Source organism: Pteronotus mesoamericanus, unplaced genomic scaffold, assembly GCF_021234165.1.
Source record: "Pteronotus mesoamericanus isolate MK-2021 breed Mesoamerican mustached bat unplaced genomic scaffold, CSHL_Meso_final contig_202, whole genome shotgun sequence".
NCBI classification, from domain to species: domain Eukaryota; kingdom Metazoa; phylum Chordata; class Mammalia; order Chiroptera; family Mormoopidae; genus Pteronotus; species Pteronotus mesoamericanus.
Window position 1 is genome coordinate 2,623,349 of NW_026555086.1, and position 17,388 is coordinate 2,640,736.

Genomic DNA, 17,388 nt, shown 5'->3' on the forward strand with positions numbered 1-17,388 from the left:
GCTCTTCCAGGCAGGCCCACTGCCCTGAGTCACTGCTGGCAGGTGAGCAGGCCCTGGCCTCCGCTCTTCGTCTTATGCGGAAGGAAAGAGCAGGGCACGCGTTGGGAGGCAGGAAACTGCGGCTTTACTGTCAGTGACGTCACCATTGTTCAAAATTGCTGCCGAAAATTCTCAAACGAGGGGCGGTTATTTGAAATTAGAGGAAACACGGTAATATTTGGAGTTGGCCTAAATCGATGTCCCTGCCTGTTCCCGGTTCCCTGAGAGCTGAAAACTGTTCTCGTAGAGCCGGGGGTGGGGGAGGAGAGGTAGAGGGGCCGCATAAAAAGGCGTCTCTCTCAACAGGAAAGTAATTGATGTGCTTTATTTATTTATTTTAAATTTACCTATTTATTTTTCAGACAGAAGGGAAGGGAGGGAGAAAGAGAGAGAAACATCAGTGTATGGTTGCCTCTCACATACCATTGGGGACCTGGCCCACAACCCAGGCCTGTGCCCTGACCGGGAATTGAACCAGCAACCCTTGGGTTCACAGGCCGGTGCTCAGGCCTCTGAGCCACACCAGCCAGGGCTATTTCTAACCTCATTTTAAAACAAAGTATTTCGTTTTCAGTTTTTTATACTTTAAAATATTTTATTAATTTTTATCTGCTAACAACTTGTATAAGAATAAAAGTATATAATATTTTTCTTTTTATAAAATTACATTTTTGTTCACTGCTTTGTGTTTTTGACTTCTTATACTTGAATGCATTAAATGGAGAATTTCATAGGTTAAAAAAAAAATAAAATCAGAGGCTTTTGAATTAAATGCCAGTATAACGTTTTGCTCCAGTAACGGCTGGAGCTTGGTTACTATGTTAACGATTGAGAGTTTTAAGAGCACACAAAGGAAAGTTTAAAATGAGATTGTCTGATTGTCTCAAGTGCGGCTGTTGGATGGGCAAAGCCCGCATCAGCACAAAGGAGACAGAGGCCAACGTGGGACGTGCCCAGGAGGGAAACAACCAGCGAGGAAGGGGAGGGGCGGGGGAGCCCCCGGCCTGGGCTGGGGACGCAGAGCATCGCAGGAAGGGGGGCCGCGGGGGTGTGGTGCCTGGGAGGGAGAAGGCCAAGAGCAGAAAGGAGGAAGCCTTCTCTGTGTGTCCAAGGCACCGACTGGCGGTGGGAAGGTCAGAGACGCAGGAAGGTCGTAATGTGGAGGAGGGAGGGCACTGACCCAGCCGCCAAATGGCGGCCGCAACGTGTAGAACAGTGGCTGCGAGAGAGGTAGTCCCTGGACGTTTTCCTTATTTCTAGTGGCCAGTTTCCTGGTTCTTCCATGCAGTGTTGTAAGCAGGCGCCCAAGCGCCATGCCGCCTGGTCCTGGTCGACCGTTCACTTTCTGCCGCCGTCACGCCCGTGCGCACCGGGGTTACCAGCCTGAACGCCAGTTTTTGAAGAGTCAGGCGCTAGCCATAAAAATGTTGGCTCAGCACCTGGGGTAACCTCGCGTGCAGCTAGGAACTTGGTTTCCAATTTGCGTTGGCGTTCGGTTTTACTCTTCCTTTCTCCCATAGGTGATAGCGATTCGCCCCCTTCGGAGGATCATGCCCCTCCCAGGCACTTTAGAAGATGAGGAGGAGGAGGAAGATAATGATGATATTGTGATGCTAGAGAAAAAAATACGAACCTCCAATATGCCAGAGCAGGCCCACAAGGTCTGTGTCAAAGAGATCAAAAGGTAAGCCGTACGGGCCCTCCTGGCCTTCGTGCGTGCCGGTGCCTGCTAATGTTAAAAGGTGCTGTCCACGCAGCAGGTCTGCCACTGGGCTTGACAGGCTCAACGCTGAGTCATTTATCTTATACGCGCCGCTCTTTCTCCTTTCCTTCTCCTTAATGTGCCACAGCCACTCTGTCCCTCTTGCCTTCGCATGATCAGTTCTCAGCCCCCTGACTTGCCCGGTTCTCAGGCTGTAGCTGTGCCCTGGACTACGTTTCCCTCTTCGTCCCTCATCCCGAATCCACGCCTTAGAGTGCCCGCGCTGCCCCCAGGGCGCCGCGCCGGCCCCCCGCCCCCGCCCTCCCGTGATGCTGGCTGGGACCACGCAGCACCTCCCCCCACCCCCGCCACCCCCCTCTTCCCTGAGCGTCGGGTCAGATGCCAGCGCTACTGCCGCTGGTGTTCGCAGTCCCCGGGGGCGGGCTGTCCTTCGTGTGGACAGAGTGTGTGTTTACTTACTGTGTTCTTCACGTGCCACTGTGTTCTTTAGAGGACAGAAACTGTCTGTTTCTCTTTGCATGAGATAAAGTACAGGAAGACCCTGGGGACAGTGTGCGGGGTGATTACATTTTCTGGACACTCGTAACTATATTTGCTTTTATTAGTGAATTACAATAGACCCAGCTTCCTGAGATTCACAGTCAAGAACATCACTACATGTAGTTGGGGGACATTCCATGGTGACCTCCGTTGTGAACAGAACACATGAAGCACCACATACACCAAGGGAGTTGCATTTTGTGTTAAACAGCTGATGCTAGCGTGCTTTTGTGAGCAAACTTTGGCTCTGATATGAAAACGTATTTGTGCATGGTGAGGCACTTAAAAGTCTCACTGTGATAAAAAAAAATTGTGGATACGTGCAACGTGAGACTCGGTGAGGTACTCGCCCGATTCGGCCACATTTCAAGGACAGAATCAGACACGGGTTCCCCACCCTCCCCCCAGTTTGCAGGTATCGCATTAATTTTGTTTTGTAGTGTACCTTCCAAACAAAATACATGTTTTGTTAACTAGACTTTTAAAACTTTTACAGCTCTGTTTGACCAAATAGGTATGACATATCTGACCAAGAAATGGAGATAAGCCTGATTTTTCTGTTTTTGTGGAATTCTTGTCTCTTGAACACGTTTGCTATGTACTCTTTCCCCGCAGACTCAAAAAAATGCCGCAGTCAATGCCCGAATACGCCCTGACGAGAAACTATTTAGAACTCATGGTGGAGCTTCCGTGGAACAAGAGCACAACCGGTGAGGCCATGAACAGCAGCTCGGCCGCAGCCCGAGCGCCCGCCCGGGCTCCGCGGGTTTGGCTGCAGCACTCGCCCTTGGCTGTCTTCCTGTTACATTCGTTCTTGATGTAAACTGTTTAGAGACGGGACGTCTGTGTCCTAGGTCCTGAAAGTCCCTTGTGCCTGATTTTAGAGGAAGTAGAATTTTCTGTAACTGGTGAAGTACGTGTTTCTTGGCACCGATGGGTCCGGGCCGTCTTCCCGGAACTCCTGGGGCCCCAGGCCCCTCGGCTAGACCCGCAGAGGAAGGGGCGTGTCAGCTGCTTGGTGATGGCCCTGTCGCCTCCGTGTTGTGTGTGTTTGACAGGCATCTGTTTGTGTCGTTGGTGGATTTGCAACAGTTCCCTCTTGGGACGACAGGTATTTTCTCGGTAATATTGCCCTGTGTTGCAGGATTCATTTTAACTGATGACATAAGAGAAATGCAGGTGCATGTCGTGTAATGACCCGAGAGCATTAAAATGACAGGTTTGATTCGTGGCTGTTAGTAAGTTGCTTTCAGCTTCCTCCCCTCCCCACATGTCCTATTTATAAGGTGAAATTAATTACAGACCAGGAGTTTTTGCAAGGCCTATGCGGTGTAAGCGTAGAGATTTGGGGGCAAAATGTTTATTTGAACAGAACTCTGACTCCCATTCTTTACAAAAATAGCCAAGACAATGTAAAAACAGGGCAAAGCAATTACTATTTTTACAGCCAGGGAAGGGGGCCACCCTCGTGCCAGAGCTGAGCGCATTCTCTGCTGGCCGTGCCCCCACAGGGGGCCAGGCTCGTGGGCGCGTGAGCCCTCGGGAAGCACCCGTCACTGGGCGGCGGGTCAGCAGAGGGCGGGCGCTGGGGACAGTGGCCAGGACTGTGCTGAGCGCCTTGCGCAGCCCTGTGTGGACCCAGGTGCCGCTGCAGGCTGTGGGCGCAGCGAGGGGGCCGTGGAAATGCCTTCCGTCCTCCTGAGGGGCCGCCCGCCGGGGCCGGGGCCCTCGCTGGCCACGAGGGGGCAGCAGCGCTGGCGGATCTATGTTTTCTCACCTTCCCGCCTGAACAGAAGGAACCAGCTGGGACCGTTTCAAACTCCCAGTCGTAAATAGAAAAATATGTTCAAGTGAGTTTTAAAGATTTCACATGTAGCCACATGTATTATTCAAACTAGGAAGTGTGCATTCTGAATCGTTAGAAAGAATAATCAGAAAAAAATATGTATCCTGCACAGAAAAGAAGCAAAGCAGTAATTTATAGAGTATGGAAATTATCTCTTCTTACACGTTTGAAAGAACTTTTTAAAATTATTTTTACTCGGCTTATTTCTTGGAAGAAATTCCTTCACGGCGTTTTTCATTTTTTGTCTACATAGAATTTTATTTTTAATTTAATTTAGGAATGGCTGTTGTATTATAAAACTGCCTTTCTAGGCACAAAATGGCATTTTGATGAAAAGATTTTCTCCTCGGCCGTGGCGACTTAGTAAACGTGCCGATCACCTGCTGCCGACTGACGCCCTGTGCAGTGGGGACAAGCCCCGCAGGGACCTGGTATTGGTTGGCGGCGCAGCCTGGGGCTGGCCTGGGGCTGGCCTGGGGCTGGCTTTGGCGGTGGCCGCGCCGGGCCTCGGTGTCAGCCCTGTACACGCAGAGGGGACCTTCCACTCTTCCGTTTGCTCCTACGCAGTGTCTGGGTTCTGAACGGAGCGTAATCGCTCAGCCGGGACTCTCGCTGAGATCAGTCCTTCTACGATTAAATTCCATACATTGCTGCTTAGCCAGGGTTTTATAGACAGTCTCAGGAACTAAGCCGTTAGTTAAGGACACTTTTTTCCTGTATAAAGAACACAAGTCCCAGGCACCGGACGGGAAGGGTGGAGCTACGGACGTTCCTCTGGCTCCTCCCCTGCTTTCACTGGGGGTGGGGGCTGTGGCTGTGAGTTGCCCCGGCCGTCGCCTGCCGGGGCGTTTATTTGGGTTCCCTGACCTGGCGTCTCATCTGTGAGTATGGTAAGTGCAAAGCCGTCAGGCAGCCTGGTGAAAGCTGGTCGTCAGAAACAGCCCAACTCACACACTCCGGTGACGCTGGTGACACCGTCAGCAGTAGGACTTGGGCAAGTCTTTCTGTCTTAGTGTTGTGGTTCCCCCTCGCCCCCGCACTTCTGTTTATAGAAGGTTAACCGAAGGAAGGAGTTTCAGGTAAATGTGGAGATTTAGTTAAAAGGATTGCGCTGGGGAGAGTGCTTTGTAACTGTAAAGGCTTGTAGATGACCCAAATGCTTAGCCGTCGGGAATTAATGAGCGAGTGTGGACACTTTAAATGATGGAACATTATGTCGCCACTAAAATATTACTGAGAAGTACCTTTGTCACTGAAAGATGTTCATGATCTGTTCATGATATATTAAGTGAAAAAAACATTTTGTAAAACTTGAAGGCCTCCTAAAATTGCCACGTTGGGAAGCAGGTGCGAAGGATACGCAGAGAACCTGGAACAGCGCCTACCAAAGGGAAGGGAGCGGTGCCGTCTCGGGATGTGAGATCGTGGGCAGCCATTAATGTCATCAGGGTTTTTGGAATGAGCATGTATGACAGAAGTAATAAGGAAAAAGAACACTTAAAAAGGAACAAACGCCAGTACGAATAGAATATGTAGAAATTGTTCCTGTAGAAATAATGTGTATCTAGGAAATCATTCCAAATGCAGCCATGGGAGCATTAACTCCTGGCATCTTTGTGCAGCGCGTGCTATTTCTGTAGATACCGAATCTTCTCAGGCAGAAAACCCCACCAAGTTTGAGTCCTCTCTGAAGGTGTGTTTGGAGGGATCCAAGTCTCTCCTGTATCACATCTCTTTTCTAACAACATTCGGGCTCCGGCCAGCCTTGGAAGGAGCTTTTCCATTGGAAGCTCCCGTGGGCTCAGGTAGTGTCCATCGGCTCCCTCCCCAGACCGCCTGGACATCCGCGCGGCCCGGGCCCTCCTGGACAGCGACCACTACGCCATGGAGAAGCTGAAGAAGAGGGTGCTGGAGTACTTGGCCGTCAGGCAGCTGAAGAGCGACCTGAAGGGCCCCATCCTGTGCTTCGTCGGCCCCCCCGGTGTCGGGAAGACAAGCGTGGGCAGGTCCGTGGCCAAGACTCTCGGCCGAGAGTTCCACAGGATCGCGCTCGGCGGCGTGTGTGATCAGTCGGACATCCGGGGACACAGGTAGGGCCCTCGCCCACTGGGCCTGTTCCTCCCCTCCCCTCCTCCTGACTCGAGCTGCCCGAAGGCAAAGCGGGGCTTTCTGGCAGGGCTGTTGGGGGCACTGAGCGGGGGCGGTGGGGGCGGGCTGGGAGCCTCGCCGTCTTGGACGCTCACTGGCGCGCAGTTACAAATGCGTTGTGACTAGGGGTCCCAGCGTCCTCACAGCGTTCGGGCCCAGTGGCCTTCCATGACTGATCCATGACCAGAGCTCCTCGAGTTTAAAGAGCCAGGGCAGCGTGGTGAGGGCAGGGAGGGGGCGTAGGAGATCCCTGACAGCAAGTTCCTGTCGTGTGCAGCTAAATGTGCGCTTAGGGAGGCTGCTTTCCAGGGGGGATCTGAGGAGAAAGGTTGGGGTCGTCGTTCAGGTTTATCCTTGCGTTACTGACGTGCTCTCTGTAAAAATAGGTCGGCCGGTAAGGACCGAGCTGATTGATCTGACGTGCTGGCGTCGGAGTTGCACGTTAGCTCGCTGTTCCCTGCTGCTCAGGTTGGATGGCCCTGGGCGACGGCACGGACCCCGCCTCCCCGTCGCAGGGGCAGAGCAGCGGCAGGCTATGCAGCAACGTGCCTGCCGTGCGTGCGGTGACGTGTGTCATGCTGCAGTGCATGCTTCCCGAGGAGCGCGGTGTGTTGTTCACCTGGGACTGTGTAGTGATATGTGCCAACTCATGCACAATTTAAACTTTTTAGAAGAAACTGCTTAACTTCCAAAGTAATTAAACCGAACATAAAAGTTCTGTCCTCAAGATCAGACCCTCAGTCATATGGGTGTCAAGGAAACCCAGGTCCGAAGCGGTGGCTCCCACTGGTGGGCGAGTGCAGGCAGTGAGCAGCTGCCCATGGCCAAGGGCAGTTTAAATCCATGGTTTTGGGGCGTGGATGTGGAGACACTTGGGCTGTGGGGAAAACCTGATGCTTTTATGACATCTTATTTTCCATTTGTCTATTCAAAGATCACAGGCCTTAGGCCGGGATAGGAAACTTCAGAAAGTTGCATGAAAAATGGTTCTTTTTAGTCTTTTTTATTTGCTTATTTACACTTCTTATGCATGAAAGAAAACTCATTCCAAGATTTTAATAAAGAAGCGATAAGGGCTGCAGGCTAGTCAGGGAGTGGATTCGGAGCATCTCTTCGGCAAGTTCAAAGGGTCTTTTTGTCACCTAGCCGGTCTTATTCTCACTTGCGCCACTAGAGGCTGTAGTTGGCTTTTGTAAAGAAATGGGCATCTCTGGACCAATTTTGGAGAAGGTGGATCCGGGGCCTGAATCTTCTTGATTTAGTTGCGGAGCTTTGGGGAGGTTTCCCTCGTCCGAGTGACTTGGTTCAGGCACTCGGGGTTGTTCGGTGTGTGTGTCCGTCTGTGGCCCCTCCGTGGTGTTGTACACGTGCGATGGCTGTCAGGGAACGAGATGGTGCAGTTGTTGTCATGTGAAATTAGTGCCCTGGGTGTGTGACACGTAGGTGATTTGACCTTTCTTTCCACACTGGGGCTGACGATGCAGCGAGGCTCTGAAGGTGGCCCCTCAGCGCCCGGCCCAGGGCGGGGTCCACAGGAACCAGCCTCAACTGTTATTTTAGTTCTAAATGCTCAGGCAGACAAGTTTCAATTTACATGTTTCAATACACCTATTTATAAAATTCAGTCTGATTTGAAATTGTACCCCAAATCTCCTGCTCTCAGCATGGTGATTTAATTTGCGTGGCGAAATCGTGGGGAGATGCATGTGCAGGAGGCCTGTTGGGGGGCGGCGTGGGATGGCGTGGTCCTCGGCACGGCCTAGGAACACCGGCTGGTGTACAGAGGTCTCGGCCTTAAATCTACCGATGCTGAGAGAGAAAACCGTGCTCACTTTTTTTCACACAAATATGCTTTCGTGTATGGATCGTTAAGAGAACTGAATCTCAAGAAAATGAGGAATTGTTTTGTGAAAGAAGGTTCGGTATGTGCCTAAGACACGTAAACACAGCTTGTTAGATGTGTGCGGCGGGACAGAGCCTGGGCTCGCTGCCAGGTAAAAAGCGCATGGGTTTCTCCGGGTCACACCAGTGATGTTACACCCCGCTAGTCGGCGCTCCCAGCTGCCACGGCTCGGCACGGGGTGCCATCCAGCATGATGGCCGCCTGCCCTCTGCGTCCCCATGTCATCGTCATGGATGCGTGGGAAGGATTTGCCTTTTCCTTTGAACCCTGCGGGCAGCAGGCAGGGTGGTGAGGGGCGGAGAGCCGGGAGCCTGCGGTGCAGGGGAAGGGGGTGGGGTCACAGCACCACCGTGGGGTGGGGCACGTGGGGGCAAGCAGTCCCAGCGACTCTTGGGCACTGGGGAACCGCCCGGGTCGTGGCATTTAAGCATAGGTCAAGCGCTGCCTAGTGGCGTTCAGGCGGAGTTTTGTTTTTCCTCCTCTGAGCAGGGCTACTGTTCCGCGGTTTTAAAATAGCTGAGGACGGACAGAGCTGCTTTATGTCGTGTTCTCCTTGTCCCCTGACTTGCCCCTCGCTTTCCTTGTTTTCCCAGGCGTGGGGCCCCCGCCTTTGCCCCAAGTGCCTGCCCCTGTGAAGGAAGCTGCTACCACGATGAATTAGGGGTTGGTTTCACCGGTAACCAAAGAGTTAAATGATAATGATGGGGGAGAGGAAAGAAAAAAGGAAGACTTGGTTTACATTTAAATCTTACACTGGGAAAATAATAGCGATCTGACTGATCTGACTAAACATCGGTGGTGTTTTTGTCCCTATTTTGAGTGGCTTAAAGGAAGAATAGTCACGTTTATGCACCATCGTAACTAATGTAATTTTTCAGTCTTCTCGACATTTCTCATTTGGGTTTCTCTCCATTGGGGTTTTTCCGTCCACTTTTATAAACCACAGAGGCTCTGCTACCATCTATCAGTTTTGACAACTTATATTTTTCTATTTAAGTATTATAGTTAAGTACTGTAAGTCAGTTTATAGAAATTAAATACACAATAACTTCTTTTAGGATGAAGTTTTATGAAATCATGTCTGCACAAGAATCTGTTTTTCATTAGTTGTTCCTTGATGAAATATACCAATTGTTGTGCTAGGTCTCAAGTTGGTATCAACTCTTTGGGAATAGTTTACCAGCTGTACATCAGATAATAAAATTATACCATTGCAAGGAATCCTGAGTGTATAAAGAGCATAGCTCGGTGGAGTGGAGGTGTGTCCTGTCTTACACAGCTCCCGTGGCCTCACTCCGTGCTGCTTGGGCACAGAGCTGAGCGTGGCGGGGGCCCCGGCGTGCTTTGCGCATTCGAGGGAGATTAAAATGTGATTATGTTTTGCAAGTGTCGCTATGTTTTCATCATATTCTTATTCCAAAGGGACATATAAAATATATTGTGTCCTCAGTCAGCGAACTGTGCGCTGCCACAGCTCCTGGCATGAGACGAGCACGTTGCAGGTGCTGCCCGTGGCTCGTGGGCTCTGTGGTAGCAGCTGGCCTCTCGCCTTCACCTCGGGGCTGGTGGCGCAGGGCGGGGCGGGGCGCGGTCCCCACGGCACCGAGGGTGCTTGGTGCTGTGAACAGGCGTTTCGAAGCGTTGCTTCTATGAGCCTGAAGTAGGGCTGGGCCCCAGCCTTGGGTGTCCTGGTTCCTGCTTTTGGACTTTTCCCAGGAATCCAGAGGCGGGCTTTCGGTGGCTGTCACCGATGGGAACGACAGCCCGCGTTTCTCCAAAGCCCGCCTCGCGCCTGTTCTGTTCTCCCACGATCCCCGTAGAGTCCATGAGGTTGTCCCTGTTGTTGTCCCTGTTTCACAGATGAGGAGACGGAGGCTTGCGACAAGTCGTTTGTCCAAAGCAGCATGCAGAGGCTTGTATGACCATGACAGCGAGGACGGGTGCCGGTGTCGTTGGTGTGCTGTTCTTGATGGATGGGGCAGGGTGCAGGGGGGCGCTCTGAGAAACCACGGGCGGCAGCGTGCGATTAAATCGTAGGGACAGAACACCTTGGGGTCTCCGGGAGTGAGAATCATAGCTATGTAACGTAAATGCCATGTTTTTCCTCTTCACTAAGTGGCCGAAGCAGATACAGTTGTCCCGGTGCCGTGGGCACTTCCCGCGGACCTCAGGCATCCCCAGTCTGATGAGGTTTGGGCGCGTCTCAGGGCTCTGCCTCGTGGCTGTGACGGCCGCCGGCCCCGGCCCCGCCCCCCGCCGGCCCCGCCCCGCGCCGGCCCCGGCCCCGCCCCCCGCCGGCCCCTGCTCACGCTCGCCCCGCCCCGCAGGCGCACCTACGTGGGCAGCATGCCCGGCCGCATCATCAACGGCCTGAAGACGGTCGCGGTGAACAACCCGGTGTTCCTGCTGGATGAGGTTGACAAGCTGGGGAAGAGCCTGCAGGGCGACCCTGCGGCGGCGCTGCTGGAGGTAAGCCTGGGAGCTCCTGCCCGCGGTGTCGGCAGGGGCGCGAGTGGGAGTCCCACGTGTGGCGCTGTGGGTGCAGGCGCGGGAAGAACTGCGGGGTACGGGCTACAGTCGGAAGCAGCGTGTTAAATGTAAGTGCCTCAGAGATTTCTCTTTCTAATTCTGATTTTTTCCTTTTTTTTTTTTAATCAAATAGCGTATCCGAATTTTATGCCTGTGTATTGTTGAGAGACCAGTAATCTTGTGGGGTTATGACAAAAAAGAGCCTGCACGGTTCCCTCCCCCGGCCCGCGCACGCGCCTTCCGCTCCGGCCCCCGGGCCCCCCAGGACGCCGAGGCGACCGCGCTGCTCACCGCGGCCCGGCGGCCCGGCGGCGGCTTGATTTCGCATTTTTGTCCCTGTCTCCCAGTAGAAATGTTACCCTGATTTTAACTCATTATTTCCATGTGTATAATTGCTTTTCACACCTGAGTCATACGGTAAAATCACTTTTCATTCTCTGTCTTCCTGTCTGTGATTCTGTACATGTTTTTAAAACCTTTTTAGAATTAATCGTCTCGCCGCTCTTGCGTACTGTCACCGCTCGTCTGATTTGTGTTCCGAGACAGCCGGACACCATGCGCCCGCGGGACGGGTCTCCTGTAAGCCGCCCGGTCTGAGCCAGGGCCCGCGGTCTCTCTCCGTGGCCCGCCCGCCTCTTTCTCTCTGTGTCCGCCCGTTTTCCTGGCCTGATTCCGCCGCTGCTTCCTGAGAAAGCGTGCGTGGGTGGTAAATGGTTTTCAGTTGCGCATATCTGGCCGTGTTTTTCTGTTTCCCTCTTATCTGATGGGTAGTTTGACTGTGGTAACGAACCCGAAAGTTCCTCGTGGGGTGGTTGGGGGAGTCACTGCTGTGAACTTGCGGCCCGGCAGCCCCCAGGCCTTCTTCCCTCTCCTGCTGCCCTGCAGGAGGCCCTGTCCGGGAATCCCACCTGGAGCCCGGGTCCCAGCCCGGGCCCCTGTCCTGTCTCTGCAGGGACCCACGCTGGATTGGTAGTAAAATAAAATAAAAAGCAACGACGACAACAAAAACAGGCACCTGAGAGAAATACAGATGGTCGCAGTGACTTGTCTTCAGGGTCTGCTGCTTCCTTCTGCCGCTGGAACTGCTGTTAGACCTTGCAGTGAATTGTTTTCCTTTGTAGACCCTTGGACTAGGTTATGCACTATCATTCCATAATTCCTTTTATCTTCTACTTGCTACCGAGGAAATATGTTAATAATTATACTGCTGCTTTGCAAAAACTTCCAAATGGCCTTCCTTCCTCTCCCCATTCCTGTCAGCAGAGTACATGGGTCTCTTGCTCAGCCTGAAGTTTTCATTTAAGCTACCATATTTCTCAACTTTCAGATCTCTATTTGTTTCTTTTTTTTGTAATTCCTCTCTCTTACGGATCTTCTGTTAGAGCATGATCCCCGTAGTTTCCTGTAATTCTTTAGGCATGGTTTCCTGTGGTTTTTGTTTTTTAATTGGGGTGAAATACACGTGACATAAAATTTGCCCTCTTAACCATTTGAAGGTTACAGTGCTATTAGGTTCATTCACGGTGTCACACAACCAGTCTCCAAAACGTCCTCGCTGTGCAAAGCTGAGACTCCGCCCTCGGTGCCCAGCAACGCCCCGGTCCCCTCAGCCCGGCGGCTGCCTTCCTCGCGCCCCTTTTTCCGTCCCTAAATTGGCTAATCTCTGTTAATTCCTCTGAGTAGAATGGTGGTATTTGTCTTTCCATAACTGGTTTATCTCACTTTGCATAACGTCTTTAGGTTCATCCATGTAGTAGCATTTGTTTTTTGAACATATTGATAACAGCTGACTGATACTCTGTGTAGAAGTCTCCATCTGGGCTTTGTGTTTCTTCCTGTGTCTTGTAATTTCTTCGTTGTAACTGAACGTGTTAAGTGTTGTCATTATACTTTAATAATAGAATCAGGTCCTTGCCCTGGTATTTAGTGTTGTTTCTATGTGTTCAGTGATATCCCTGCTCGCGTTCTGTGGGGTCTGTAGTCTCTGTCACGTGCGGCCACCAAAGCTGCTCGCTTTGTTTAGTGGTCACCTCTTGATCTGACACTAATTTACTTCCGTGCCCGGAGCAGTGGGCCGCCGCCCTTTGCCAAGGGGCTGTGTGCACGTGCGCTGAGCTCTGCCGTTACCGCTAGGGCAGACGGTTCACAGCTCCGCCTTAGCCCTCGCTTCCTGCTCCCACGCAGCCTCAGTGCCTGCCGGAGGCGAGCTGCCAGGGTCTCCTCAGACCTGTCCCGGTCACGCCGACAGCCCTGCCTGATTGCATGACCTTCTAGATTTCTCAGGAACATTTCAGAGCTTTTGAAAGGCCCGCATGAGTATCTCGTCCCCCAGTTCTTCCTTTTAAGGTTTGTGATCAGCGGGCATCGCTGCCTGAGGCAGCTGAAATGGTAAACAGCTGCTGCCGCTTGGTTTTGACCAGTGCCGCAGGCCTAGGCCTGCTCACCCAGGGCCCTCTGAGTGCGGTCAGACACGCGAAAATCCCGAGAGGAGAGCTTTTCCTAGGAACTGCCCCGCAGGTCGGACATTGGCAGTTCCCCGGAGGTGGCGCTTTGGGAGCTGCGATCCCGGCCTGGCCCTACAGGGGCTGCTAGGCCCCTGCTCGGCACAGCAACGGAGACTGTGAGGCTGTTGGTTTTGAAGGCTGCCGTGAACTTGGGAGAAGGGCATGGGTGTAAATATAGCAAAGCTTTGCTATATTTACTGAAACTCAGCCGTTTTTCTTAAATAAACACTCCTCAGATTGTTGCAAGTTAATTTCTAGACTTGACAGAGCTGATCTTGACAGTCTTTGCTAGTGTCCTCGCTGCTGTGGCGGAGGAGCGGGTTTTCAGAATCCCGACGCCGCTGCCCTGCAGGGGCTCCTCCCCCCGCGCAGCTACAACTCTGCGCTGAAAAGGCTTGATTGCTTTCTTCCGGCCCTTCCGTTTTGATTTATCTGTCGTTCAGGTGGGATATATTTTCAGGTGGTCTTTTTCAAGGATTTGTTTATAGATTATATTTTGAAGCCTAAAGTTGCTAAGGTTTCATTGTTGCCTACACCAGAAATCTACACATATTTAGTTCACTAACCCAGCAGTAAAAAATTTTGAAAATATATTGTGTGTGTGTAAATATATATATAATAAGGACAGACCAAACTCCTCAGGCTGCCCTAACAAAATACCATAGACTGGGTAACTTGAAACACACACACACACACACACACACACACTCTCTCTCTCTCTCTCTCTCTCTCTCTCTCTCTCTCTCTCTCTCACACACTCACACACAGAAATGTCTCGTCTCACAGTTCTGGAGACTTAAAACACACACACACACTCTCTCTCTCTCTCTCTCTCTCTCACGCTCACACACACAGTCCTGGAGGCAGGAAGTCCAAGGCCAAGGTGCTGGCAGGTGTGATTTCTCCCCACGTCCCCTCACTATAGTACCACTGAGCTTATAATATGTACTTACATATATGACCCACACAGAATAAATTTTAAGAGGTAAGATAATTATGTTTTTATTGAAAACAGTGTATTCTAATTAGATAAGTAAAATTGGGAATGGTGACTATTTTGGTCACTTTACTTCCTTTTTGAATATGTATGTGAACCCTATTTATATCTGTGCTAGTTTAGTGAAAGTGGCAATGTGTGACAAGTTAGAACACATGGGAGGCTCTGGAACCTTCTCTAGAGCCCTGGGCAGGCCTCTCCTCAAGCAAGTCCCTGTGGCTCGGAGCGTGGGAGCAGTAATCCCGACGAGACACAGTTACTCAGCGTCTTAGGAGTCTTAATTGGTAAATTACCTGATCTAGCCACTTAAAGTGTTTTCGGTGGATACTGATATCCTGCTCATTATGCACAGGAAAGCTTTGCTTTAGGCATTTTTAAGCATGCTGTATCAGAATATGGTGGCAGGGTCCGTGTTACTAGCTTACTCTCATTTGGAATTTTCCTTTCAGTTGAAAACTTGATACCAGACTCTCTGATAATGTTGGAGGAGGAATATGCTAATTGCTATTTTACCTGTTACCTAAGAATTTCCAAACGCTGAGCACATTCACTTTACACGCCCCAGCAGTTGGAGAGGGCGTGTGACAAAGAGGGAAGCTGGTTCCGCAGGGTTGGTGACTGGTTATGGCTATGCAGTCAGTCAGCCATTAGTAAAGAGACCTAAGAGTAAAATCAAAAGGGTAATTTTTGCCTTGTGCTTTTCTGTTTTCGAAATCATTGACATTGAACATGTTTCGTCTTTAAAAACAGTATTTAGAATGTGGGGAAGGTAAGGAGCGATGCTCAGGTTTCAGCGCCGCCCCCACGTCGCCCAGACCAGCTGAGCTGAGCCGAGCTGAGCACAAGGACCAGCCGCGCCAGATAGTCCTGTGTTGTCCACCGTGCCGCTTTCTGCTGGGACGGCTGCGTTTGCTTAATGCTTCCTGTTCTCCCGTAGGTGTTGGACCCGGAACAAAACCATAACTTCACAGATCATTATCTCAATGTGGCCTTTGACCTTTCCCAAGTCCTTTTCATAGCGACTGCCAACACCACAGCTACTATCCCCCCAGCCTTGTTGGACAGGATGGAGATCATTCAGGTGCCAGGTACTGGATTCACAAATAAAATCACTATTGGATGTCTCTTGCGTTTCCAAACATAACCCCTGAAAATTGGTTGAGCTGTGGAGTTTTGAGTAGAAAATTGATTTGCCAACGTAAGATCTTCTCAAGTTCTGAGAGTTGTGTTTGTTTGCTGTAACCTAATAAGAGTATCAGGAATGAGTTTTGCACAATAATTTCAGATTGAACTTAGCATTAAAGAATGAACATGTTTTATTTATAAAATTTTTCTTTGAAGCAATTTCTAAAATTGTAGACAAAATAATTTTTTTCAAAGTCTCTAAAAACCAAAACCAGATTTTTGCATAGTCAGTGTAGCTTCCTATTTATCAGATTTTGAAGTTTTTACCATCTCTGAGAAAGTGTAATCATCTGTTCTCCTTAAGTAAGAGGGGGGTCATGAAGAGTAGCTGAACTTTCTCACTACTACCTCGGGCCTTTTATCTCTCAGGGCAGTGTGCTTTCTTCCCTCTTTTTCGCTAGATCAGCCAAGTAGTTTGTGTGTGTGTGTGTGTGTGTGTGTGTGTTTTCCCCGTGTTTCCTCTTTCGTTGGAGCGTGCAAAAAGCCCTTTAGTTACTAACAGTGAATAAATCCTAGTATTTTCCCCTTACTTTATTTGTTCAGAATTATTTTTCCCTAGAAGACGTCTGATGTCAGGGTATTTGTTAAAATGAAAATAGAATAAGTCAGGAAACCCAAGTGCCTGGAAATCCCAAATTAAGGCAGAAAATTCACAAGATACACTGATGGGAAAGATAGATACACGCTGGCACTGTCTTCCTGCAGGTATGGTTAGCTCATCCTTGACCTTCTCTGCTGCTTCGTGGGTTTGTTTTTTTTTCCCCTACTCAGAAGATGTCTTATCAGTTCATCATTTTAATTTTTGCTTGTTCAGTGGAAAGAGGGCAGTTATTTAGGGGAGTTTTGTTTTACTGGTTTAAAAACAAAGTAAATCTATACTCACTGAGGCTTTTAAATAAGTAAGAACGTAAAATCTTTTAAATATATAAATTATATATACACAATTCCAGCATATAAAGGGAAGAAACTTTTATAGGGACATCCTCGTTCTGGGGTTATTTTGTTGCTAAAATTTATGTGGGGCTTTTCCCTTGGAACCCACTGCTTATTTAATTAAAGTCTCATTATGTTCTAAGTATTTTCAGATATGTATCAAATTATCCTAAGGAAAAGGGATGTATTTCCGATTAAGTAATAAAATAAAAACTCAAATTTGAGCTATGGAGATAATTATCTCTAAGGTTTGAGATTTTTTTCCTCTTCTTTCAGAGAGATGTTATTTAATCAGGAGACTTTGAAATACTGTGCTGAATAAATGCTTGTTTTGCTTAGGGAAAAGCTGGGCATTCTAACAGTTGTTGATAGAAGAGTAAGTTTCTTTATTCTGATTATATAATCTCCATAGAAGTAATACTTAAACTTACTCTAAAAAAGCTGGGAACTGGGCGCCACGTGAGCAATTGCAAATCAAGGTCCCCCTTCCCAGGGTACACCCAGGAGGAGAAGATCGAGATCGCGCACAGGCACTTGATCCCCAAGCAGCTGGAGCAGCACGGGCTGACGCCTCAGCAGATCCAGATCCCGCAGGTGACAACTCTGGACATCATCACCAGGTGGGTCAGCCCTCCCGGCCCCTGGGCGTACGAGTCCGGCAGAGCAGCCCGCGGGTTCCCAGCACGCGTGTCTGTGGCCATTGGTTCTCGCTGGGCTCTGCGTTAGGCTAGCACTGAGAGTCTTCCCAGCAGAGGACACTGCCTGAGCCAGAATGTCGACCTTTCCACAATAGCAGTGCAGGGTATTAATCTGATAAATTAAGAGCCAAAATCATGGAAAATGTTGAGACACCTTTTATGGCCCAGGATCTTAAAAGTTAGATTCCCTTAATATGTGAGATACTGCTTTCAGGCATCTGCTTTAAGTTATTCAGATTTTCTTTTCTCCTCTTTGAGAGATTTTTTAAGTCCTTAGAGTTTTCATCTTCAGAATCAACACTGGAACAACAGAAGGTACTTTCCCAAGCAGCTGCCAAGTGCT

At 50.0% G+C, this 17,388-nt stretch overlaps 1 protein-coding gene across 1 annotated transcript in view; it reads left to right on the plus strand.

Moving 5' to 3' along the window:
- Positions 1–17,388, plus strand: part of LONP2 (lon peptidase 2, peroxisomal) — a 52,148-nt gene that overhangs the window by 10,075 nt on the left and 24,685 nt on the right. Inside the window, exons 5-10 of the mRNA XM_054570308.1 lie at positions 1,560–1,723; positions 2,918–3,012; positions 5,980–6,238; positions 10,527–10,668; positions 15,167–15,317; positions 16,841–16,967. Of these exons, the coding sequence (XP_054426283.1) occupies positions 1,560–1,723; positions 2,918–3,012; positions 5,980–6,238; positions 10,527–10,668; positions 15,167–15,317; positions 16,841–16,967 (938 nt within the window). The remainder of the gene's footprint in view (positions 1–1,559; positions 1,724–2,917; positions 3,013–5,979; positions 6,239–10,526; positions 10,669–15,166; positions 15,318–16,840; positions 16,968–17,388) is intronic.